The 26,228-nt window shown below is 39.3% G+C and overlaps 1 protein-coding gene across 1 annotated transcript in view; it reads right to left on the bottom strand.

The window, feature by feature from the left end:
• Window positions 1-25,641, bottom strand: part of LOC124864984 (alpha-1,6-mannosylglycoprotein 6-beta-N-acetylglucosaminyltransferase B-like) — a 109,759-nt gene extending 84,118 nt beyond the window's left edge. Inside the window, exons 1-2 of the mRNA XM_047359956.1 lie at window positions 25,255-25,641; window positions 22,061-22,173 (exon numbers count right to left, since the gene is read on the bottom strand). Coding sequence (XP_047215912.1) covers window positions 22,061-22,173; window positions 25,255-25,322 — 181 coding nt within the window. The 5' untranslated portion in view covers window positions 25,323-25,641. The remainder of the gene's footprint in view (window positions 1-22,060; window positions 22,174-25,254) is intronic.
• Between the last annotated feature and the right edge of the window lie 587 nt (window positions 25,642-26,228).

Genomic DNA, 26,228 nt, shown 5'->3' on the forward strand with positions numbered 1-26,228 from the left:
GCTTCCTCCGTAGGGTGGCCGGGCACTCCCTTAGAGATAGGGTGAGGAGCTCGGCCCTCCGGGAGGGGCTCGGGGGAGAGCCGCTGCTCCTCCACATCGAGAGGAGCCAGTTGAGGTGGCTCGGGCATCTACACCAGATGCCTCCTAGACGCCTTCCTCGGGAGGTGTTCCAGGCACGTCCCACCGGGAGGAGGCCCAGGGGACGGCAAAGGACACGCTGGAGGGACTATGTCTCTCGGCTGGCCTGGGAATGCCTTGGGTTCCACCCGGAGGAGCTGGAGGAGGTGTCTGGGGAGAGGGATGTCTGGGCGTCTCTGCTGAGTCTGCTGCCCCCGCGACCCGGTCCCGGATAAGCGGAAGACGACGAGTATGAGTACGAGAAAGAAACCATTTTATAAAGAGATAGCTAGAAAAAAAATATTTTCAGATAGTTAACAAGAAAGTATCCATAATGTTTAATGGTACAAACCACTTTATTGCTAGAATTTGCTAAATTAAAGAAACCTTGTATGATTTCAACTCTACATGCAACAAGTCTAAATAAGGCTTTTGAGCTGAAATGTTAATGGTACTGAATCACTATTACACAGACTTAACAAAATAACCATCCTGCAAATTACTTCTTTTGAACAAAGAACTATATACTCTGCTGCACAAAAGGTATTTATATTCTTTAAACTGTTTCATATTTTGACGTTACTAAAACAAATTCAAAGGTATTTTTAGATGGTGGGTCTGAAATAACAAAATCAAAAGTGGTACATTAGGAAGAGAATGATGCATGGTTTTCAACATGTTTTACAAATAAAAGTCTAAAAAGTGTGATGTGCATATGGATTCATGTATCCATGTCGATTTGAAGGCTAAGAACAGCAAGTCTTGCCAGATATTCTCTGATGGAACTGGGTTCGAACTTTGACTGGGCCATTGCAAAAACATGCATTTGCTGCACAATGCATCAAAACGCAATGGTCATTGCAATATGAATATTTGTGAAATAAATTATCTAAATTTACTCTATTACATTTACCTGCATAACTACAGGTCCTTTTCAAAATATTAGCATATTGTGATAAAGTTCATTATTTTCCATAATGTCATGATGAAAATTTAACATTCATATACAGGTCCTTCTCAAAATATTAGCATATTGTGATAAAGTTCATTATTTTCCATAATGTCATGATGAAAATTTAACATTCATATATTTTAGATTCATTGCACACTAACTGAAATATTTCAGGTCTTTTATTGTCTTAATACGGATGATTTTGGCATACAGCTCATGAAAACCCAAAATTCCTATCTCACAAAATTAGCATATTTCATCCGACCAATAAAAGAAAAGTGTTTTTAATACAAAAAACGTCAACCTTCAAATAATCATGTACAGTTATGCACTCAATACTTGGTCGGGAATCCTTTTGCAGAAATGACTGCTTCAATGCGGCGTGGCATGGAGGCAATCAGCCTGTGGCCCTGCTGAGGTCTTATGGAGGCCCAGGATGCTTCGATAGCGGCCTTTAGCTCATCCAGAGTGTTGGGTCTTGAGTCTCTCAACGTTCTCTTCACAATATCCCACAGATTCTCTATGGGGTTCAGGTCAGAAGAGTTGACAGGCCAATTGAGCACAGTGATACCATGGTCAGTAAACCATTTACCAGTGGTTTTGGCACTGTGAGCAGGTGCCAGGTCGTGCTGAAAAATGAAATGTTCATCTCCATAAAGCTTTTCAGCAGATGGAAGCATGAAGTGCTCCAAAATCTCCTGATAGCTAGCTGCATTGACCCTGCCCTTGATAAAACACAGTGGACCAACACCAGCAGCTGACACGGCACCCCAGACCATCACTGACTGTGGGTACTTGACACTGGACTTCTGGCATTTCGGCATTTCCTTCTCCCCAGTCTTCCTCCAGACTCTGGCACCTTGATTTCTGAATGACATGCAGAATTTGCTTTCATCCGAAAAAAGTACTTTGGACCACTGAGAAACAGTCCAGTGCTGCTTCTCTGTAGCCCAGGTCAGGCGCTTCTGCCGCTGTTTCTGGTTCAAAAGTGGCTTGACCTGGGGAATGCGGCACCTGTAGCCCATTTCCTGCATACGCCTGTGCACGGTGGCTCTGGATGTTTCTACTCCAGACTCAGTCCACTGCTTCCGCAGGTCCCCCAAGGTCTGGAATTGGCCCTTCTCCACAATCTTCCTCTGGGTCCGGTCACCTCTTCTCGTTGTGCAGCGTTTTCTGCCACACTTTTTCCTTCCCACAGACTTCCCACTGAGGTGCCTTGATACAGCACTCTGGGAACAGCCTATTCGTTCAGAAATGTCTTTCTGTGTCTTACCTTCTTGCTTGAGGGTGTCAATAGTGGCCTTCTGGACAGCAGTCAGGTCGGCAGTCTTACCCATGATTGGGGTTTTGAGTGATGAACCAGGCTGGGAGTTTTAAAGGCCTCAGGAATCTTTTGCGGGTGTTTAGCGTTAACTTGTTGATTCAGACGATTATGTTCATAGCTCGTTTAGAGACCCTTTTAATGATATGCTAATTTTGTGAGATAGGAATTTTAGGTTTTCATGAGCTGTATGACAAAATCATCCGTATTAAGACAATAAAAGACCTGAAATATTTCAGTTAGTGTGCAATGAATCTAAAATATATAAATGTTAAATTTTCATCATGACATTATGGAAAATAATGTACTTTATCACAATATGCTAATATTTTGAGAAGGACCTGTATTTTAGATTCATTGCACACTAACTGAAATATTTCAGGTCTTTTATTGTCTTAATATGGATGAATTTGGCATACAGCTCATGAAAACCCAAAATATCTCACAAAATTAGCATATCATTAAAAGGGTCTCTAAACGAGCTATGAACCTAATCATCTGAATCAACGAGTTAACTCTAAACACCTGCAAAAGATTCCTGAGGCCTTTAAAACTCCCAGCCTGGTTCATCACTCAAAACCCCAATCATGGGTAAGACTGCCGACCTGACTGCTGTCCAGAAGGCCACTATTGACACCCTCAAGCAAGAGGGTAAGACACAGAAAGAAATTTCTGAACGAATAGGCTGTTCCCAGAGTGCTGTATCAAGACACCTCAGTGGGAAGTCTGTGGGAAGGAAAAAGTGTGGCAGAAAACGCTGCACAACGAGAAGAGGTGACCGGACCCTGAGGAAGATTGTGGAGAAGGGCCGATTCCAGACCTTGGGGGACCTGCGGAAGCAGTGGACTTAGTCTGGAGTAGAAACATCCAGAGCCACCGTGCACAGGCGTGTGCAGGAAATGACCTAACCCAGGTCAAGCCACTTTTGAACCAGAAACAGCGGCAGAACGCCTGACCTGGGCTACAGAGAAGCAGCACTGGACTGTTGCTCAGTGGTCCAAAGTACTTTTTTCGGATGAAAGCAAATTCTGCATGTCATTCGTAAATCAAGGTGCCAGAGTCTGGAGGAAGACTGGGGAGAAGGAAATGCCAAAATGCCAGAAGTCCAGTGTCAAGTACCCACAGTCAGTGATGGTCTGGGGTGCCGTGTTAGCTGCTGGTGTTGGTCCCCTGTGTTTTATCAAGGGCAGGGTCAATGCAGCTAGCTATCAGGAGCTTTTGGAGCACTTCATGCTTCCATCTGCTGAAAAGCTTTATGGAGATCAAGATTTCATTTTTCAGCACGACCTGGCACCTGCTCACAGTGCCAAAACCACTGGTAAATGGTTTACTGACCATGGTATCACTGTGCTCAATTGGCCTGGCAACTCTCCTGACCTGAACCCCATAGAGAATCTGTGGGATATTGTGAAGAGAACGTTGAGAGACTCAAGACCCAACACTCTGGATGAGCTAAAGGCCGCTATCGAAGCATCCTGGGCCTCCATAAGACCTCAGCAGTGCCACAGGCTGATTGCCTCCATGCCACGCCGCATTGAAGCAGTAATTTCTGCAAAAGGATTCCCGACCAAGTATTGAGTGCATAATTGTACATGATTATTTGAAGGTTGACGTTTTTTGTATTAAAAACACTTTTCTTTTATTGGTCGGATGAAATATGCTAATTTTGTGAGATAGGAATTTGGGGTTTTCATGAGCTGTATGCCAAAATCATCCGTATTAAGACAATAAAAGACCTGAAATATTTCAATTAGTGTGCAATGAATCTAAAATATATGAATGTTAAATTTTCATCATGACATTATGGAAAATAATGAACTTTATCACAATATGCTAATATTTTGAGAAGGACCTGTATTTGATAAACATTGTACTTCAACAAGCAGGTATACTGCACAATACTGTTTACTTATATTGGAGTCATTTAATTTTCAAGTAATACCCATCTATATGACTGTGATATGCCCATCTCTGGGTCTGCTTGGATGTATCATTGGGTAGGGTTTTATATTTTTAAGGTTATGCATTGATGGTATGCATGCAAATATTACAGTTTACCAGCTGACTTGACTTTTAATGGCTCTGATGCCCACACCAGACATCAAAGTTAGCAACCAATATCTTAAACTTTGAGGTGAGAAATACAGTCATAATGATGTTGGAAATGACAGAGAGGTGGGAGGAATGTGGCCTAATCACAAATGATATAACCACTGCATTGTTTTTCAATAAAATGGAAATGTCCTTTGCAGCTTTAATTTTAACCTTTCTATTGTAGCTCTGACTGTGTTTATGGTTGCTGTCTTTTGCAGCCTGTGGGCTTTATTCTATGATTGCCCTGAATTTAGATCCAGCCACCTTCCCATCAACTCTGACCAGCTTACTTATCCCTGCAGAAGAAAATATCCCCCACAGTATTATGCACCCCCAACCATATTTGCCATAGGCAAACTATTGGTGCATTCAGAGTGGTGGGCAGATTTTCAGCACAGACCATTGTGCATGTGGGGCAAAAAGTTCATTTTTGGTCTCATCTGACCAGACCAGACCACCTCCTTCTAAATGCTTGACATTTCCCCTACAGAGAGATGACTGTACTGCAAACGGGACTTCTTGAGACTTTCTTTCAACAATGGCTTTCTTCTTGCCTCTTTTCCTTACAGCTTAGGTTTATAGAGTGCACGACTAATAGCTATCCTGTTATTCTTGCACCTGACCTGTGGATTTCTGAAACTCCTCCAAATTTAAAACATACTTTTTGTGTGCTTCTCTGAATAAAGTTCTCTTTGGCCAACTTGTCAGTTTAGGTAGACGGTCATGTCACAGTGGCTGGGAATTATATCATACTCTTGATAAAGAATTAGTTTTAATTATGAGACCTTTATAGAAAACATTCTCCAACGCATTTCATTTAAGCCCTTCAGAGTAAACAGAGAGGAATACAAATGAACAATTTTGCACTACGGTGTGGCATATAACTTAAAACGCCACAAAATGTAAATACTGCATGTTTTCAATCAACAACTTCTCAGACCCTTTTGTATGTCAGAGAATATTCACACCTTCTGTTAGTGATTTGAAGCTGAGGGTAAGAGTTTATCATGTAGAGTCTCACTGTCGTTCCTTATTCTCTGGTTAATAACAGGTTGATATAGGAGCCACTAATCTCCACTAACAACTCAATTTCTGTGGTACTGCAGCTCAGTCAGTATCAGGAATTTATTTCAATTAAAGGACCATCTGTTTTGTTACTGGTGTCCTCAACGAGCCATCTAGCTGACTTTAAAGTTGTTGTTTTTTCTTCAGATTATAGTCACGTTCATTTGCATTCGTCTTAATCTCATTCACATATGCGGTTCATTCAATGCTGTATCTTTTACCCAAGCATTTATTCACTATTAGGCTTTTAGGCTTATCCTTCTGGCATCTCCATAAGCATTTAAGCTGAGTCTATAAAGTGTTCACATGTCTGGGGACTTTTAATGAGTCAGGTCCAAATCACAGAGAGAAAAGAATCCCTTTGGGATGTGCCGGTTTTTTAAGAGGTAGCACTGTTTACGGTTTGTTTATGCTTGGCATCTCTCCACCGAATTCAAGATCAGTATAAAACAATTAAAAAAATACTTTTCTGTCATTACCAACATGCTGTGATTTTTTTCCCATTGAAATATGCAGTCACAAAAGGAAAGTGTTTCATTTTGAGGCCAAATAAAAGACAACTTAAGCTCTGGTTGCAATTAGTGGCACTAATTAACTTCTAGGTACATAATACTAAAGGAAATGGAAAGAATGAATGAAACTATATGAAGTACTTTTAAAGCTGTAAACAAATTTATATTCAAAAGAGAGCAACCTTGACCAGTGTTCAGTGGTTATGTATTATGTAGCTGAATTTATCAGCAGTAGCAGAGGCATTGCTTATGTATTGTACATGTGTCAAACTGTGTAAAAGTTTTAAACCACCTTTTATTTTTGGACTGGTGGACAACATCACAAGAAGTTTTGAAACCACATCACCTTTTCGGTGAAAAAATGCTTTACACGTGTAGGTCTGTAAAGTTTATACTGGGTGAGATATATGAAAATTAAAGTTTGAAGAGAGCAGATTTCTCCTTACCCAGGTTGTGTAATTAAGGGTTGTTTTCATGCTTAATGTTTTCGGTAGACCTAGTTGTTCAGTTGGCGCTGCTGCATTTAACTTTCAAATTACAAATTCTCCTGCATCCCAGTGGTCATCAAGTTCTTCATACCAAGAAAACCTATAATTTTCTTCTCTTGAACTGCCACATCATCGAAGCATGTCATGTAGTTTTTATAGATAGTTTTTTTTTTCATTTTATGAACTGTTAAATGCCACTACTCTATTGTACTTGTGAATCTCAAAGTCTGTTTTCCCGCAAATTAAGTTGAAAAGTTCAAGTCTGAGTCTTTGCAAGAGCTTCAGAACCTTTACCTCGTCTGCACACCACTTCTAACCATGAGCCATTTATCACACCTATCTTGCTCCAAGGATGTTTACTTTGGTTCTGTTACCCACAATGAATGTCTTTGATCCACAACACAACTGATTGCACATTCACACCTACGTACCTAAATGAACGAGCCTTTCTGAGCAAGCAACCTACAGGTCTATTCAACAGTGCTTGTGTGAATGCACCCTAAATCAATAACCACGTTCTCCAAGTTCTTCTCCTGCAATGTTTTACCATGATATTTCAGCTGAAGCTAAGAGATGTATGTTAGTACTGTCCAAGCAAAACAAAACACAGATTGTGTAATTTTACATATCTTTATTGACTTCTCTTCCAACTAACCCATATTTTGCATTAGCTAAAGGGAACTCTTTATGGCAAATCAAAATAAAAAGGTGAGACTTTCAGCTGCTTCCATTCACCACCAGTATGTTTTACACAATACACAATATAAAGTAGGCTATTCTGGGGACAAAGTTGGGAGGGAGAAATACTATTCGCTGTGGTGAATTACAAGTAGACAAGGCATGCCAAAGAGCATGTTTATATACCTTGGTATGGTGCTGGATAATGTGCAGACACAGCACTGTACAATTGTCAGAGGCTTGCCTGAAAATCAGTGGAAAAAGCAAAGTACAAACGCAATCTTTCAAAGACCTTCAGAAAGCCTTTAGGACTATTGATCAAGACAACAACAAGTTTACAATAAAGCCTGGCGTCTTGGAAGAATAAAAAAATCAGAGATGACTCAAGATATTGCACAGTAATGCTGTTAAATATACATGCCTTTCAAGTTGATTGCTGTTGCACAGTGTATCTTGTCGCTTATAATTCTTCACAGTTTATTGTACAGCTTCTTATTAGCAATGCTTAAAGCTGAATAAATCATACCTACTGTGGCCCTTAGCTGGCTAGACTTTTGAGCTGTGGCCAGCTCTTTGCACCTCATGTCAGCAATGGATAAAAAACATACACTTCTTGCCACACAGAAATCGCAGCACCAACCTCATATACCTAACAGAATGGGGAAGTGGAAATCACCTGCAGAGCTTTTTAAACAGGGCTTTCTCCACCTGCAATTACAGCCTTAATTTGCATTTTGGCTTAGTTAACCTCTGAACCCAGCACAGCTGAGCAGATGCACCACTGTTGATTTAGAGAAAGATCTGGGGTATGTTGTACAGCACAAAGACTAAACAGTTTACTGCAGATGTAAATTCTGATCTGAACTGAACCCTTAATTTATGTATGATTAACAAATGATGTTCACTTTGCAGTCTTAACAGCACAGTGTGTGCTGCTTCCTATTCTGGATACTGGATATTGTTCTGTTCACTGGTCCATAACTGGCCAATGGCACATTTCGGCTTGTCTCTTCAATACATAACATTTAAAATTAATCCGTTATTTGATTTAGGGGACCAATTTTAGTCTTTACTGTGGGTGAGTTCATATTCTGTACATGTTGGAAAAACGTAGAGTAAGATGATCCCTATACCCAATAAAGGCTTCTCCTGTTTTCATATTTTGTCACATTTTTAGCGATAGATCATCAAACAAATTTTTATATGAAACAAAGATAACCTGAGTGAGTACAAATAACAGTTTTTAAAGGATATAATTTATTAAGGGAAAAAGTGACCCAAACTAACCTATGTAAAAAAGTAATTGGTCCCCTAAACCTCATAACTGGCTTTTCCATCCTTGGCTGCAATATTTGTAATATGCTGTTTTATACAGTTTAAGAGTTTAGGAAAAAAAACAAAAAACAGATGCTGCAAGTAGGCTACAGAGCAATAATACTTATTTCATCAGGAATGCATTAGCTTATTTCTGATATCAAACTCACTTATGCAGTACAATAGATTTAAAAACAACTACAGCTCATCAGTGTGTTTTGCGGTTATTCCAAAAGACAAACTACAACAATGACTTTACCCACATAGCAACAGTTTAACTGGTATAAAATGATTCCCATTATGAGTCTTCTCTGGTTTCTTTCTGTCAAATGATGTTTTCTTTGATGTTAAAAGCCAATTTTTTAAGAACCATCTGTTGTTCAATGTTGAATTTTAAAATAACAGATCTATTTGAAATCTAGGACATTATCTCAGTTTGTGGGATGAGAAAGAAGAGATAAAAATGCTATACACAAAGAGTAGCCCTTTGTTGCCCCATCTTAGCAAGAGCTGGCGTTTATGTAATGTGTCACCATGACAACCAGTAATGTGTTTCACAACTGTGTGAAAATAAAAAAAACAGTGTGAAAAGTATACAGATTCAGCCCAAAACATAAGATCATCGTGAAAAAGTTATTTTTTCTCTCACACATTTCAGAAAATAAAACTCATTTATTGCATAGATTCATTACACATTGAGTGAAATATTTAAAGCCTTTATTCATGTAATTTTGATGATTATGGCTTACAGATAATGAAAACCAAAAATTCAGTGTCTCAGAAAATTTGAATATTACATACGAGTTATAAAAAAGCATATTTTAAACAAATGCCATACATTTGAAAAGTATGGGTTTTTTTGCACTCAATACTTGGTTTGTGTCTACAGGTCCTTCTCAAAATATTAGCATATTGTGATAAAGTTCATTATTTTCCATAATGTCATGATGAAAATTTAACATTCATATATTTTAGATTCATTGCACACTAACTGAAATATTTCAGGTCTTTTATTGTCTTAATACGGATGATTTTGGCATACAGCTCATGAAAACCCAAAATTCCTATCTCACAAAATTAGCATATCATTAAAAGGGTCTCTAAACGAGCTATGAACCTAATCATCTGAATCAACGAGTTAACTCTAAACACCTGCAAAAGATTCCTGAGGCCTTTAAAACTCCCAGCCTGGTTCATCACTCAAAACCCCAATCATGGGTAAGACTGCCGACCTGACTGCTGTCCAGAAGGCCACTATTGACACCCTCAAGCAAGAGGGTAAGACACAGAAAGAAATTTCTGAACGAATAGGCTGTTCCCAGAGTGCTGTATCAAGGCACCTCAGTGGGAAGTCTGTGGGAAGGAAAAAGTGTGGCAGAAAACGCTGCACAACGAGAAGAGGTGACCGGACCCTTAGGAAGATTGTGGAGAAGGGCCGATTCCAGACCTTGGGGAACCTGCGGAAGCAGTGGACTGAGTCTGGAGTAGAAACATCCAGAGCCACCGTGCACAGGCGTGTGCAGGAAATGGGCTACAGGTGCCGCATTCCCTAGGTCAAGCCACTTTTGAACCAGAAACAGCAGCGGAAGCGCCTGACCTGGGCTACAGAGAAGCAGCACTGGACTGTTGCTCAGTGGTCCAAAGTATTTTTTTCGGATGAAAGCAAATTCTGCATGTCATTCGGAAATCAAGGTGCCAGAGTCTGGAGGAAGACTGGGGAGAAGGAAATGCCAAAATGCCAGAAGTCCAGTGTCAAGTACCCACAGTCAGTGATGGTCTGGGGTGCCGTGTCAGCTGCTGGTGTTGGTCCACTGTGTTTTATCAAGGGCAGGGTCAATGCAGCTAGCTATCAGGAGATTTTGGAGCACTTCATGCTTCCATCTGCTGAAAAGCTTTATGGAAATTAAGATTTCATTTTTCAGCACGACCTGGCACCTGCTCACAGTGCCAAAACCACTGGTAAATGGTTTACTGACCATGGTATCACTGTGCTCAATTGGCCTGCCAACTCTCCTGACCTGAACCCCATAGAGAATCTGTGGGATATTGTGAAGAGAACGTTGAGAGACTCAAGACCCAACACTCTGGATGAGCTAAAGGCTGCTATCGAAGCATCCTAGGTTGACGTTTTCTGTATTAAAAACACTTTTCTTTTATTGGTCGGATGAAATATGCTAATTTTGTGAGATATGAATTTTGGGTTTTCATGAGCTGTATGCCAAAATCATCCGTATTAAGACAATAAAAGACCTGAAATATTTCAGTTAGTGTTCAATGAATCTAAAATATATGAATGTTAAATTTTCATCATGACATTATGGAAAATAATGAACTTTATCACAATATGCTAATATTTTGAGAAGGACCTGTATTTTTGCATAAGTTACAGCATCAATGCAGAGGGGCATGGAGGTGATCAGTCTGTGGTTCTGCTGAGGTATAAATGGCCCAGGTTGCTTCAATAGCAGCCTTTAGGTCATCTGCATTGTTGGGTTCAGGTCAGGCCAGTTTGCTAGACAATCAAGTAACAGTAACACCTTGGTGATTGAACCAGCCTTTGGTACCTTTGGTAGTGTGAGCATGTGCCAAGTCCTCCTGGTAAATGAAATCTGCATCTCCATAAAGCTGTCAGCAGAAGGAAGCATGAAGTTCTCTAAAATTCCTGGTAGATGGCTGCGTTGACTGTGGGCTTCAAAAAACACAGTGGACCAACACCAGCAGATGACATGGCAGCCCAAATCATCACTAAGTGTGGAAACTTCATACTGGACATCAAGCAACATGGAACATGTGCATCTCCACTCTTCCTCCAAATGTTGGGACCTGGATTCCAAATGAAAAGCAAACTTCACTTTTATCTGAACACAGGACTTTGGACCACAGAGCAACCATCCAGTTATTTTTCTCCTTAGCCCAGGTAAGACAGAGGCTTAGTGGAAAGAGTAGTTGTCTTGCAATCCGAATGTTGCAGGTTTGATTCCAGTGTTCTCTTGCCACATGCCAATGTGCCCTTGGGCAAGGCACTTAACCTCAAGTTGCCTACCGATCTGCATTGTGGTGTATGTATGGGTTTGTAAGTGTGATTGGGTGAATGTGGCCCTAGTGTAAAGTGCTTTGAGTGGTCGGTATCACTGGAAAAGCTCTATTTAAGTTCAGTCCATTTATCATTTAAGGCACTAAAGCAACATTGTCTCTGGTTCAGGAGTAGCTTGACATGAGGAACTGGACATTTGTAGCCTTTGTGTATGATTTATCTGTGCTTAGCGGCTTTTGGTGCACCAACTTCAGCCTTAGCCCACTCCCAGTGAAGCTCTCCCAAATTCTTGAACAGATTTTACTTGAAAATCTTCCCAAGGCGGTGGTTATCCCCAATGCTGGTGAGCCTCTTCCTACCACAATTTTTCCTTCCATTTAATTTTCTATGAATGTGCTTGGATACAGCCCTCTGTGAACATCCAGCTTCTTTAGCAATTACCTTTTATGGCTTACCTTCTTGTGGAGGTGTATATGACTGTCTTCTGGACATCTTTCAAGATAGCACCCAAACCCATGGTTCTGCAGGTCATGCTATGGCCATTACATTTATACATTAAAAATGACCTTTTTTGATTGATATTGTAATTTTCTGAGACACTGAATTTTGGGCTTTCATTATCTGTAAGCTATAATTATCAAAATTACAACAAATAAAGGCTTAACATTTTCTACTCTAATGAATCTATCTGAGTTTCACTCATGTAGATTGAGTAACAAAAAAAATTATTAAATTAATATTATGATATACTAATATACTAATATCAATATTATAAATATTATATTCAAGATGTTTGTGTATATATTTTAGCACTTATCAGCGTTCACTTCTAACTCTAAATAAGTTGCATAAATAACTTAACCCATTCAAAAACAGCTAGAGCTTTTGCATATTTACATGATGTTTCATTTAGGGAGGCAAAAATTAAACTGTTCCTGGTTGAAATGGATTTCCACATTTCTTTGAGGCCTGACTTGCAGATTTTAAAGTCGACCAATTCTAATTTATTTTATTCTAAGGGCTGCAAGACAATAAAGAGAAGTGTTACAGGTTCCTTGATAGAGATGGTTTTGGTTCCAAAGATGGGAGAAAAAGGTCAGTCTTTGAGCTTTCAATCACAGATCAGAGTTGATAAAGAGAAAATCCTATTATCATCACTTCATGCATTACTAATAAAATATTTTGATTTAAATAAAGTACAGACATCCAATTCTTTCAAGAACTCACAGAGAAACTCTTGAATAAGAGAATTGTAAAAAAAAAAAAAAACTTATTCTCATCTCTCCTTTTGTAAAACCTCCTGAGGCATGAGAAATAAAATGTTTGTCAGAGTTTACCGCATTGCAGTAAACAGAATGCTGGGCATCACTCCTCGGTGCCAGATGCTCTACTAAACCAGGAAGAAGCAGCAGCAGCTAACCCACCAGGAGTGGCAGCAAAATCAACAGCAGTGAGTGCTGGACATTGGTATGCACATTACAATACCAAAAGTTAATAGCCTGAAGCTCCCGTTTTAGTTTTAAAAAGCCAAGAGGAGGAAATAGTGTAACAAAGCAACATCTACAGAGAATATGGAAGAGATTAAGAAATCGTTTAATTTTATATCCGCTAAACTGCCAAAATCAACATTGCAGCAGGAACAACTGATTGGTTTAGTGAATGAAGTGAAGTCACTAAACGTTATGCTGATTGAAAAATGCAAAAAGATAGCCATGTTGGAGCAAAGGATGGATGATCTGGAGTAATATTTACAAAGGAATGATCTCATTCTAACTGGTCTTGAAACAGTGATTTTACGCTACAGTTATAAAAATGAAGAGACCACAAGGGATGCTCCACAGCAAGAGGTGCAGAGTCTGGTGGTGAACTTAATTTCTTCACAGTAAAAACATAGACATTCAAAATGATGCCACATCTATCTGACACAAATTACCAAGAAAGACTGAGAAGACAAATACTGCAGACATTATAAGAATCATCGGCAGAAAACCTACCAATAACCTCGTACATGCAGTCAGTGAAACTCAAAGGCACATAAATAAATATTCATAAAAAAAGGACTGGGATATTGCACAAGAAGCTATGATGTTAAAAAAACAGAAAATAATATTTGCAACATGGGCCCGAAATCCGTAAGGATAAATGAAAACAAGACATCACCTGCTAGAATTATTAGGAATAACAAAGAACTTCAAAAGTTCTAGGATAGTCAGCGAAGCAAGATAGAACCATGAAGAATTAATTTGAGAAATGATTTCTAAAAACAGGGACATGGTTGTAGACTCAGATTCCAAAATAAATGATGTAGACAAGGAAATAGACAAAGCTTCATGCAAATATAGGTTGTCATTAATACACAGAGGAGCAATTTAAAAATGACAAACATAAATGGGGTGTTGTTTAGGTTAGAAGCCTACTCACCAATTTAACAACGATAATAGATTATTTGGCCAATTTTTAGTTTATCATGTTTAAACAGAATTGTGAGAGAAGGGGTAGCTTATGTAAGTTCTTTCTTCTTTCTACTCATTTTATACATGTTTTCCATATTGAAATGTTTTTTATTTTATTTTATCAGCTATTAAATGAAATAAATATAAATAAAATAAAAATAAATCCCTATTATACCTTAAAGGGGAACCAGTTTCTGTAGCACCACAGCATAGGCCTACTTAAACTTTCTTTTTTCTTAAGCAACTTAAACTACTTGTCAGCAGTGTTTTATCATTAAGAATAAAAAGATAATTTATTAAAATAATCTGTTGTAAACATATAATTGTTTTTTTACAAACTTACTGGTGCTATAATTACTGACATCCTGGCTGTTAATACTTTTTACGACCCTGTTTTTGCAGCAGGTCAGCAATGTTTCTATAACATTTCAAAAAGCTTGAGAATACAGTGAGAGGGATCTTTGCACAATATCACAAAATGATCCAGAGCAGTGCCACATTTATTCTGATTGGTACTGAGGTTTAGCATATTTTGTAAAAGTTTGTCAAAGGAACCAAACATATTCAATGCCTTATTCCCTTTTTTGCCTAAAGCTCATCTGAGAGTGCCAAGAATGGCATCTAGTTCTTTAGACAAAGGAAACTTTTTTATTTTTTATCTCTTGAACTGTCACTTTTTTCTAAGCATGTTTTACAAATTGGTGAAGGAGTTTTATCACCCTTGCCCGGTACTACTGTAATGTAGATGCACAACCTCCATTTTCCTCCTTAATTAGTAAAAAAAAAAAAGGCATTTCTGAGTGCTTGCAAATAGCTGTGATATACTTTCATCTGACCATAAGTACATCTATTAGAGCTTGCCTTACATCCTTCCTTCATATGCAACTGTGAGATGTTTCTGCTGGCAGTCTTACATACACATTTGTTTTCCTTCTGCTTCCTGCCTTTGGTTCATTTGAAGTGGACCAAGATTTATGTTTTAAGGTGGAACAAAGTTCGACTGCACATTCACACTTTCCACAACGAACCAGACTTCATGGGCAAACAGGGTAGTGTTCATTTCAACAGAGCTGGTATAAATGCACCCTCAGACTTTGCAGAAAGACTGGGGCAAGTCAAAAATTCAGAAAATATCCAACTATGCTGCATCTGAAAAAACTCAGGTAATAGAGCTTAGAGACAGTGACTGTGAACACATCAACACCTTTCAGTCGTGCTTTAAGCCGGGTGAAGCGTATTTTTTTCTCTTAATGGTTAAGCTCCATTGAAATCTGGTCAAAGGACAGACTCTATGAAGGTGGTCTTCAAAGTGCTTATTAAAAAGCTCCAGTACACTTCTGGGGCCTTTAATATATCCAAGATCAAACGGCCTTGCAATTCATGCTCCTCTCTTTAGCAGAAAAAGTCTCCTTCTGTCCCTGCTTCTTCCATGTTTCCCACATCATTAGTTTCCTGTAGCTTCAAAGGAAAATAATAAAGGTGATGGATGCATCAAAAATCTTGATGAAGCCTTGGATCCAACCGATTTGCTGTGCAATGTCATAAATCTTAAAGAACTATAGAAAGTCAAAACTGGGTAACTTTCTGCTTACATTTCCTCTTTCCTCAATCAGCAAAATCACAGGTTTCTTTTTCTTTCCAGAAAAAAAACCTGAATGTTCAGGAGCTCACAAAAGCTTTCATGAATTCTTCACACTTTTAGCATGAATGTTATGTCATCAGACAACACTGGCACTGATGTATCCTGGAGCACTTCACAGCTTTCAGCAGTAAAGGCGCCTGGTTCTGCTCAGTGAGCGCTATCAAAGTGCTGCACCACTGAACGACACATTTCATCTCATTCATTACAGCAGCTTTAGTGCTACTAAACCTCTGCTACAAAAATGCACATGTAGACAAACACCCACAAGGAGAATGAACATTTCCATGGCAAACCTTGCTCAGGTTAGCTTCATGGTGGTGCTTAATGAGCCTCAGGCCGGATGCCTTCCCCTGACTGCAGGCTGTGAGTGGTTAATTAATCAGACATATTTCCTGTCTAACACCCACTCCCCCCTACCTCCTCTCTCCATTCCCCCTACAGCAGAGTATAAATAGGTGAAACCTTTGAAATTGTCTCCTGTGATGACACCTGCTGCACTTTGCTACATCTCCTGCTGCCAACTCTTTCAGAGCTGCAAAGGTTTTTCAAGAGGTTGGGCTTTAACAAGGAGCTAAAAATTAGACCTTTAAAAACCAAAACAACTATCCCTGTCACCGGCTCGCCCTTTTAACTCCCTCTTTACTAAAACACAACATACAGCAATATGATACATCTCACATGGATGCAGCCCTGGGAAATATATTCTATACAAGGGGATGCAGGAGTTCATCATAATACAATGTCTTTATGAAGCACACCATTAACAAAAAGACTAGCGCTGTAAATCTCTGGATCACCTAATGTAGGGTCACTAGGGCATGTGACAGACAGTTTGATGAACAATGTTTGTCTTTTTTTTAGGTTTATTTTTGTTCTTTTTTAATAGAATAAAAATTTTATGAATCTTAATTAGTATTTAAAAGGATGTCTGCTCAGTAAGGACTTGACATCAAACACACGAGACAAAAACAAGACAATTTTATTTTATTTTGTTTTATTTTCACAGAGTAAATGTTTCGGAGATAATACAGGGTGCTTTCATATATCTGTAATCAATGTAGACTATTCCATCCTAGATTTTCTTTTATTTTTGTTTAATTATAAGGTGATCCTTTTTCTCCAAAAGAAGTCTAAGAAATATGCCTTTTTCTTGTTTCACCAACTGGAATACATTTTAAAAATTCATACCAGGGTTTAAAGAATATCTGATAACTGTAAAATCTTCTAGTACAGATTTGATCAGTCTCTTTGGTTTTGAACCAGAAAGGATCAAACACAGTCCAGACTCATTAAAAACCTGTGAAATAGACCTTTATTTGACCCCCAGAAGGAAACAGATGCTAACAATCGCATCTTCAGACACTAACGTTTAGCCACTTGTGGTATTCTCACAGTGCTCACAAGTTCTTTGCATCTTTTCTGTTGGATTTCTTTTTCCTATCTAGTGCCCAAAATATTTCCACAAGTGATGAAGGCTTCTTCACAACTGAGTGTAGACAGCCGGCCCAACTGGCGGTCCTTATTAGTCGACTTTGTCAAGACAGCAAGTCTACAACTCAAGAACTACTTCTTCTTTTAATAAAAAAAATGAGTCTCAAGCGAGGATGTAGCAATACAGCCATATTGCAGTCATCAAAATCCACCAGTGGGCCTGATGACAAACGGCATTATTCAGTAGGTCTGTAGTGATCACTGCATCCTCATTTATACATAAATAAACTGACAACAGTGCAACGTGCTGCCAAAAACTGGTGTCCTTGAATGAGTGATGGATGTTGGATCGTGTGCCAGCTGGGATCTGTTGTAAAGATTGACACACATTGTCAATATTGTGCAAAGCAGCGATAAAAAGGTGGGAAACAACAGTTCAGAAACCAACAGTGACTCCCCCAAATGGCTGGCGCTGTAGCGGTTTGTATGCAGAGGCACACAGCGTAAACAAGAAGAACACGCAAAGAAAGGTAGCTTTCTCCCAGGGATGGTTGCTGACAACACTGATTTCTCTTTGTTGAGTCTCTGATTTGTTGATCTCCGAGAGGGAAGGAAGAGCTATTTTGGTATTACTCTTTAACTGTAGCTGATAGCCTGAATTATGCAGCTTTCAAGGAAAGATTAGTCTCCAGTTATCACACTGGCTTCCAGAACTGTACGTTAGACCTATAATTAGAAATATAAATATCTCCACTCCTCGCTGACAGACTAATTTTGAAGACAGTTCATCTCTGCATGACTGAACTGACAGCATAACTAAAAGAGGTGAATTACTTCTTTACGGTTTTAGTATTGCAAAACAAAACAAAAATAAACAATCATACAGTGCCGTGCAAAAGTATGATTGTATGTTGTTTTTTTTGTAGTTTAGTTTTTTGGTAGATTACACCCATAAACTGGAAAAAAATTTATTGGGATTTTATGTTATGAACCAATACAAAATAGTGCATAATTGAGGTGGAAGTTAAATCATTTCATTTATTTTTTTGTTTTGTTTGTTTGAATCTGAAAAGTGTGGCATCCCCTGAGTCACTTTTTTATAGAGCCTATTTTATTAGAATAAAAGCTGCAATTCTTTCGAGGTATGTCTCAACTGGCTTTACATATTTAGAGACTGTCAATTGTATTAATGTCTGGACTTTGACTGGGTCATCCTAACAAAGGTCTTCTGCAGCCTGTAGCAGTGTTTTTCTTCTAGGATTACCCCTACAGCTAACCTCCCTTCAGACTAGGTTCCTTGCCATTGTTAAAGAAATGTATCCCCACAGTGTGTATGATGAATTCACAATGATGTGTGGTGTTAGTTTCTCTCCACACACAGTGTTTGCTTGTAGGACAAAAATTTTACATTTTGATCTCATCTGACCAGGGTAGCTTTTTCCACATGTTTACTGTGACCCCTTCAAAGCATGTGGCAAACTTGAAACTGGACTTCTCATTGCTTTCGGTAAACAGTGGTGTTCTTCTTGCCACTCTTCCCGTTTGTGGAGTGCACAATTAATGATATTCCGGTAAACATATTTGCCCACCTTCATTATAGATCTCTGCAACTCCTCCAGAGTAACCCCGGGACTCTTGGTTGCTTCTTTAATTAACAATCACCTTAACCGGCCACTCAGTTTAGGTGGTAAATTACAAACAGGGGGACTCCGTTCCTTAATCAAATGACTTCTGTGGGCCAGCGGTTGTAACAAATTTAATTTAGAAGTATCTGAGAAAAGGAGGCTGAATATAAATATATGCCACTCTTTTGAAACATAAAAAAAAAAAAACACATTTTCCTTCCATTTTACAATTGCCTGTCTGTGACATACAGAGGTTGGACAATGAAACTGAAACACCTGTCATTTTAGTGTGGAAGGTTTCATGGCTAAATTGGACCAGCCTGGTAGCCAGTCTTCATTGATTGCACATTGCACCAGTAAGAGCAGAGTGTGAAGGTTCAATTAGCAGGGTAAAAGCACAGTTTTGCTCAAAATATTGAAATGCACACAACATTATGGGTGACATACCAGAGTTCAAAAGAGGACAAATTGTTGGTGCACGTCTTGCTGGCGCATCTGTGACCAAGACAGCAAGTCATTGTGATGTATCAAGAGCCACGGTATCCAGGGTAATGTCAGCATACCACCAAAAAGGACGAACCACATCCAACAAGATTAACTGTGGACGCAAGAGGAAGCTGTCTGAAAGGGATGTTCGGGTGCTAACCCGGATTGTATCCAAAAATATAAAACCACGGCTGCCCAAATCACGGCAGAATTAAATGTGCACCTCAACTCTCCTGTTTCCACCAGAACTGTCCGTCGGGAGCTCCGCAGGGTCAATATACACGGCCGGGCTGCTATAGCCAAACCTTTGGTCACTCATGCCAATGCCAAACGTCGGTTTCAATGGTGCAAGGAGCACAAATCTTGGGCTGTGGACAATGTGAAACATGTATTGTTCTCTGATGAGTCCACCTTTACTGTTTTCCCCACATCCGAGAGAGTTACGGTGTGGAGAAGCCCCAAAGAAGTGTACCACCCAGACTGTTGCATGCCCAGAGTGAAGCATGGGGGTGGATCAGTGATGGTTTGGGCTGCCATATCATGGCATTCCCTTGGCCCAATACTTGTGCTAGATGGGCGCGTCACTGCCAAGGACTACCAAACCATTCTTGAGGACCATGTGCATCCAATGGTTCAAACATTGTATCCTGAAGGCGGTGCCATGTATCAGGATGACAATGCACCAATATACATAGCAAAACTGGTGAAAAATTGGTTTGATGAACATGAAAGTGAAGTTGAACATCTTCCATGGCCTGCACAGTCACCAGATCTAAATATTATTGAGCCACTTTGGGGTGTTTTGGAGGAGCGAGTCAGGAAACATTTTCCTCCACCAGTGTCACGTAGTGACCTGGCCACTATCCTGCAAGAAGAATGGCTTAAAATCCCTCTGACTACTGTGCAGGACTTGTTGATGTCATTCCCAAGATGAATTGACGCTGTATTGGCCGCAAAAGGAGGCCCTACACCATACTAATAAATTATTGTGGTCTAAAACCAGGTGTTTCAGTTTCTTTGTCCAACCCCTGTAGATTGCCAATAAAATACATTAAAGATGTCAAGACAGTCATCCAATCTTGAGTTGCAGGTGTTGGACCATTTGTTTGCTGAATATTGGACCATTTGTACGTTGCTGGACGCCACTATGCTGTTCAGCGTCATCAGCCATTTTGTACCCCAGGATAGTCCGCTACTACAAATGATGTCACAGTTGGCTATGTAACATACCGCCCACCATTGCTTTTCACGCTGGAAACCGAGACGCGGTTACCACGCAACTGGAGCATCACTCTGGAGAAGAAATCCCATGTGGACTTTCATTCATTCTCCCCCCGTTGGCCAACGAGAAGAAAAATTCATGAAAGAAGTTTCTGGAATAGGAAGGCCAGAAATTTCGCTTTACCGATCGAAGACGTGAGTTTACACGTAACAGAAGAAAAACCCCACGGAGGGTTCGAGGAGAGGGAATCGCCATCCTTGTTTTTGTTCCAGTCGACTGTTGACGGTCCGTCATATCGTTCCTTTTCGCCAAGGAGGCCAGAGGACGAAACTGACCGCTCTCCTGAGTTATCCATGGACGTGTGCAAACTTTTCCCCCTCCTCTCTCTCTCTGTTCAGAGGAGACAACATCAAGTAATACCGTGTTATTTTCTTTTTCTTTTTTAGAAATAGCTTGGGCAGGATAGAGTGGGATTTTAGGGTGATTTAGAATCGCCACTTATAGTCCAATGTGTTCTAAATTGTATGTGCATGCAATATTTCATTGAAACTTTGATTGCTGTTGGACATCTGAAGGCTGCTGTGCTTTTCAAGCTGTGTGTGTTTTGCTGTGTTGTTTTAACACCTGAGAGGAAATTCAGGATACATTTTAAAGTTACACCGTTAGAATTTCATGGTGAAACTCTACCATTTTCTTTGTCTGCACCCTGCAACTGGTTGCCGCCAAACATTTTATGATCCTTTGTGTGTCCCCTGAGCTACAACTGTGGGGGGTTTTATGACTTTGTGACTTGTCGAGCTACATCTCTGTAGGGCTGCTCCCAAAGCTCCACTCAGCACCACATTATCACTTGTTGCCATAACTGCTGGTTGGATTTTCATGCACACTCAATGTTGTTTTGTTTTGTTTTATTCTGTTTAGTTAGATATTTTACCCTTTAATGTAGAACTTTGCATGTTTGATTTGGTGAAGATTATTGAATCGGAAGAGCGTGGTGTATTAGGGCTGTTGATTTAATAAATATTCACGTTGATAAAGAGAGAGCGTTTGTGTTTATTTTGAGCAAGAGTGATTTGTCAGTCAAAATAAAGTTGAAGATCCTCCACCTGTGGTGAAACAGTTGATTAAACAGTAACATCTAGTAATAGTTATCAATTATTACTGAAAATTTAACAATTGTTATCAAGGGCTTTGAGCCACAAACTACAACACCAGAGGACATTTCTGATTTCGATTAATAAATAAGGATTTTTGGTTAAGAAAATTATTTTTCTCAAATTATGATTTTAAATTATAACTCTTGATAAATATTAATTAATCAATAATCATAATTCTAAAACAGGTGCTGGCAACAAAATGATTCCAAATGGTCAAGAACACGGTCATGACATGAAAGTGAAAAAAAAAAGATAGAGGGTTTGATGAGGAAAGAAAAAGGCTGCTCAAGGCAATATGCCCCCACAGTGCCCCCCTGATGACAAAAGTGAACAGGTCTATCCGTCGGCTGGCAGCAATCAAGGCAGCTCCATGGATCTGTCAGCGTGTTTCCAGCCTGCTCATTACCAGTCCAGGACACAGCTCAGCTGAAATCACCAGGCTACCAGGCTGCAGTGATGTGTGACTTACCTTCAGCTCGGGTGGTGAACGGGGAGTCTCCGGGTCGCTTGGCTGAGAACTGGCCCCCGAGAGAGGTCATTAGAAAGCAAAGGCTGAAGAAGCCGACCCCAGCTACAAAGACCCTGCAGGGTACAGACAAGAAGGCTGATCAGTTTACAAAAAAAGCTATTTAAAAGGTGAGGGCAGGAGAAGAAAACAACAAAATGGGCCAGGTGATGTATTCTAAAGCTGAAATGTTCAAGTGGAGCATAGAATAAGTGCTCTGTCATGTGTGTGGATTTACAAAGCGTGAACAAATTTCTCAAGCTTCATATTGTACCGACCAAGGGGCAAAAAAGCATTGTGTACTTGCCTGATTGTCTCATTTGAAATGAACCATTATGTGGATAGATTTCTAGCATCACACTGTGCTCAATGGGTGACAGTATAAAATAAAAACATTCATCCAAAGATGAATGTGTGCCATGTTTTACAGAAAGCAGCAAACATTTGCCTGCTTCTCAATCGCTTTGGAGTAATTTTCTAAAAAAACTGACTCGCTGGAATGCTCCGGCAGTCGTGCTGGGAAAAGGTTTGGAAGCAGTCCTTTCATGAGGCAAAGCTGCAGGATGGATTGTCACACTTTCGCTGCAGACCTACTTCCTCTAACATTCTTTTTTTCATAGGGCAGAAAACTGACACAAGAGAGGGTACATTGAGCCAACCAGAGCATAACTAATATCTGCATTAAAATTCTGAAAAACTCACTTTTTAAGCACAAACATGGATACTCACATCAGGGATTAAAGCTACATCTTTATGCACCTTCCACTGAATACGACAACATCACTTTGTTTAAGTTAAATCAGATGTACAGTGCTGGTCATCTGTCCTAATTATAAATCTTAAACACATTTTTATCCAACTGTTCTATTTTTTTAAAACTGGTACAATTGTAAAACAAACAAGTCCAGTGAATTTTAAAATCAGGAATTAGGGGTGCTGGGTTTCCTATCTAATCAGTGTCAAAGCTATACATATAGACTCAAAGACTATACACACACACCCACTAATATCTCGTTAAATCTCCCTTATCAACTTACTGTAAAACTACATACATATTGCAGCCTGCAGCATTTTGTCACATGCTGCTGGCTGGATATTTGGCCAGATGTTCTATCAGAAATGGCAAAAATAATTTAAATTGATACATTTCTCTAGCATGGATCTGACTTTTAAGCATAGTCTGTACATTTTCAATGGGGCTGAAGTCAGGTCAAAATTCAAAACCTTTCATTCTGCCTGTTTTATCCATTGTGAAACCAGTTTATACCTAACTTTGATGAAGTTTCAACCGTCTGACCCAAAATGTCCCCTTCAGATCAAAAGGTAATTTGTAAGCATTTTCAGAAACAACCCAGGAATCACCAAGTCTATTGTAAACTGGAAGATACTGGAACACCATTTTTAATGTCCACAGTAAAGAGAGTTTAATGTCATCATGGACTTTAGAGATTGCTGAAACTAAAATACACCTGCTTTAAAACAGACACCTTCAACTATGACTGGAATTGCCAGCTGCCTATATAAACTAGTCAAATACCTTCCGGAGAAACGTTTTGTGGTCAGAGGAGAGGAGCAATGTGAAAACAATAACAAGAAGAATGTTGGGAAAAATCCAGGTGAGGCTTTCAAACTAAGGAACGCTGTCAAGCATGGTAGTGGTAGCATCATGTTTCACTGCCATTTATAGTGGGTGTAATGCACAAAAAGGTTTTAACAACGAAGAAGGAGAACTTACTCCAAATTAATGAACTTTATCTTGAATCAGAAGGTAGATGTTTAAATATTTGACAATATTTGGGCCATGTTTCAAAGTTGAGCCTGTGCTGGTAAACCAACCAGTTTAAATGAGCTCTACCGATTCTGAAAAGAAGGTTGGTCAAACATTGAGCCAGAAAAATGTCAGGAACTCTCAGTTGGTTATACAAATCGTGTGGTTGGTACGAAACATGTTATGAAACATTAATCTAAATTTTAGGGGGAGGTGTATTTATAGATTTCAATGCATATGCATAATTTTTACCCTGTGTGGATAGGAGAAAATCTAAGATAAATGTTCACCCAACCGTTGTTTTTAAAATGCATTGGACTTTTTTCTTGTTACCTACCCAACCTAACCTTAAAAAACAATGTTTTAAATGCATCACGATAAGCCAAAAATAATTTATGATTAGTGGCAAAGGTGTATATAAGTTACAGATTTGTAATAGATTCCATTGCTTTGCATGTTTAACATCCCCTCATCTTGGACAGAAAAAAAACAACATAAAGACACTGCAAAGTTGAATTCCCACAGGTATTATCAGTGGATTTCCAATTATGCAAAGCTGCAAGCCACAAAGTTTGGGACATCTTGTTGAGCTCAGTAGTTTTTATGATGTGTCTGCTTGTTTGGCTCTCACTCTTTCCCCATGCAGCTGCTGGGAGAGTGAAAGACTTTGGAGCTGAGTAAGCAAACCTTAATTGTAGAGTAGCCTGTGCCCTGTCGTCCCAATTAATCCAAATGGTCTGAACTTGCAAAATTTACTGCACTGAAAAGAATAACTCATCACTAATTTAAAAATGCAGCGTGCAACATTACCGTCATTTCTTACCGTCTCTGCTCACAGCCAATCCATGCTCACTGACAGATAATTCCTGCTTAAATTTACGAAATCATATGGAATTTCTTTAACCGATTCTATAGCCATGTTATTGATGAATTTACATTTTTCTTTATAAAGAAATGCCTCTCCAAACACTGGACGTCAATAGACATCTGTTTATGGCTACTTAAAATAGTCCAGTTCTCGCCCAGAAAAATACATGAATATTGTACTTCTTTAGCCAATAGGACCCGCAATAAAAATACTCAAAAAAAAGATGTTGAATATCAGGCTCAGTTGGGCTGACTGATCAACCATAACCACATTTTATTCACATTTAGAGATCAATGGAGGTCTTTATGTAGACGTTTTTCGCAGTTTACTTTTCAACCTGATTTTTACGTTGTTTAGATTTCTTTTTCTACATCTATTCAACAAAAAAACGTAAACATTTAGAAAGAAAAAAATGTATATCACTGAAATCCATCTAATTTGATTACCATCCATGCAGTTGAGTATCTAACAATGATTTGATGGTAGTTTGGTTTTGACTCCGAAAACAGACAGTGATCTCACCTGAATGGTTTGAAAGTGACGGGGCATCTCCTCGCCATGATGGAAAGCTCGCCGATGCTCGCAGTCATTTTCCATCAGTGAAGAGAGTTTCAGGTCCAACTGACATCCCGCTTGTCTGCGCTGAAAGTCGTGTCAAAACCCAGAGTTTCCAACCCCGCTCCTGACAAATCTGCGGAGAGTGCGTTCAAACACCTCCTACCTCACCCCGCAGATAGACGTCCGTGCGCAACTTCAGTTGAGACCCTGCGGCTGCCTCCAACAAACAGCAGGTAGACTGCTGAAAATATTTAGCAGTAGTCCTTTAATGAGTTAGGATTCAAATCTCCAGGGAATAAAGTGGCACGGAGAGCAGTGAGGCAGGACTGCTGAGTTCGGTGAATCCTGATACACCGACTTTACTGTCTTTGTAAGAGCAGAGCTGCGGCTTATTTACTGATAGCGCCATCTAATGATCAACTCTGGTGAACCAAAGCAGGGTTTTCCGAGTCTAAACTCTTACTTTGTTCTCAAAACTTCAGTAATAGGTTCTTCAACTACCAGTATACGTACGGACATTTTAACACAGTCACAGACTTGTTTTCAGTTTGTTGTGTTAGATCATTAAAACACCATAAAAAGAAAATGGCACTACATGTAGATAGGTAGATAGATAGATAGATAGATAGATAGATAGATAGATAGATAGATAGATAGATAGATAGATAGATAGATAGATAGATAGATAGATAGATAGATAGATAGATAGATAGATAGATAGATAGATAGATAGATAGATAGATAGATAGATAGATAGATAGATAGATAGATAGATAGATAGATAGATAGATAGATAGATAGATAGATAGATAGATAGATAGATAGATAGATAGATAGATAGATAGATAGATAGATAGATAGATAGATAGATAGATAGATAGATAGATAGATAGATAGATAGATAGATAGATAGATAGATAGATAGATAGATAGATAGA

The sequence above is a fragment of the Girardinichthys multiradiatus genome, chromosome Y, assembly GCF_021462225.1.
Source record: "Girardinichthys multiradiatus isolate DD_20200921_A chromosome Y, DD_fGirMul_XY1, whole genome shotgun sequence".
Lineage (NCBI taxonomy): Eukaryota > Metazoa > Chordata > Actinopteri > Cyprinodontiformes > Goodeidae > Girardinichthys > Girardinichthys multiradiatus.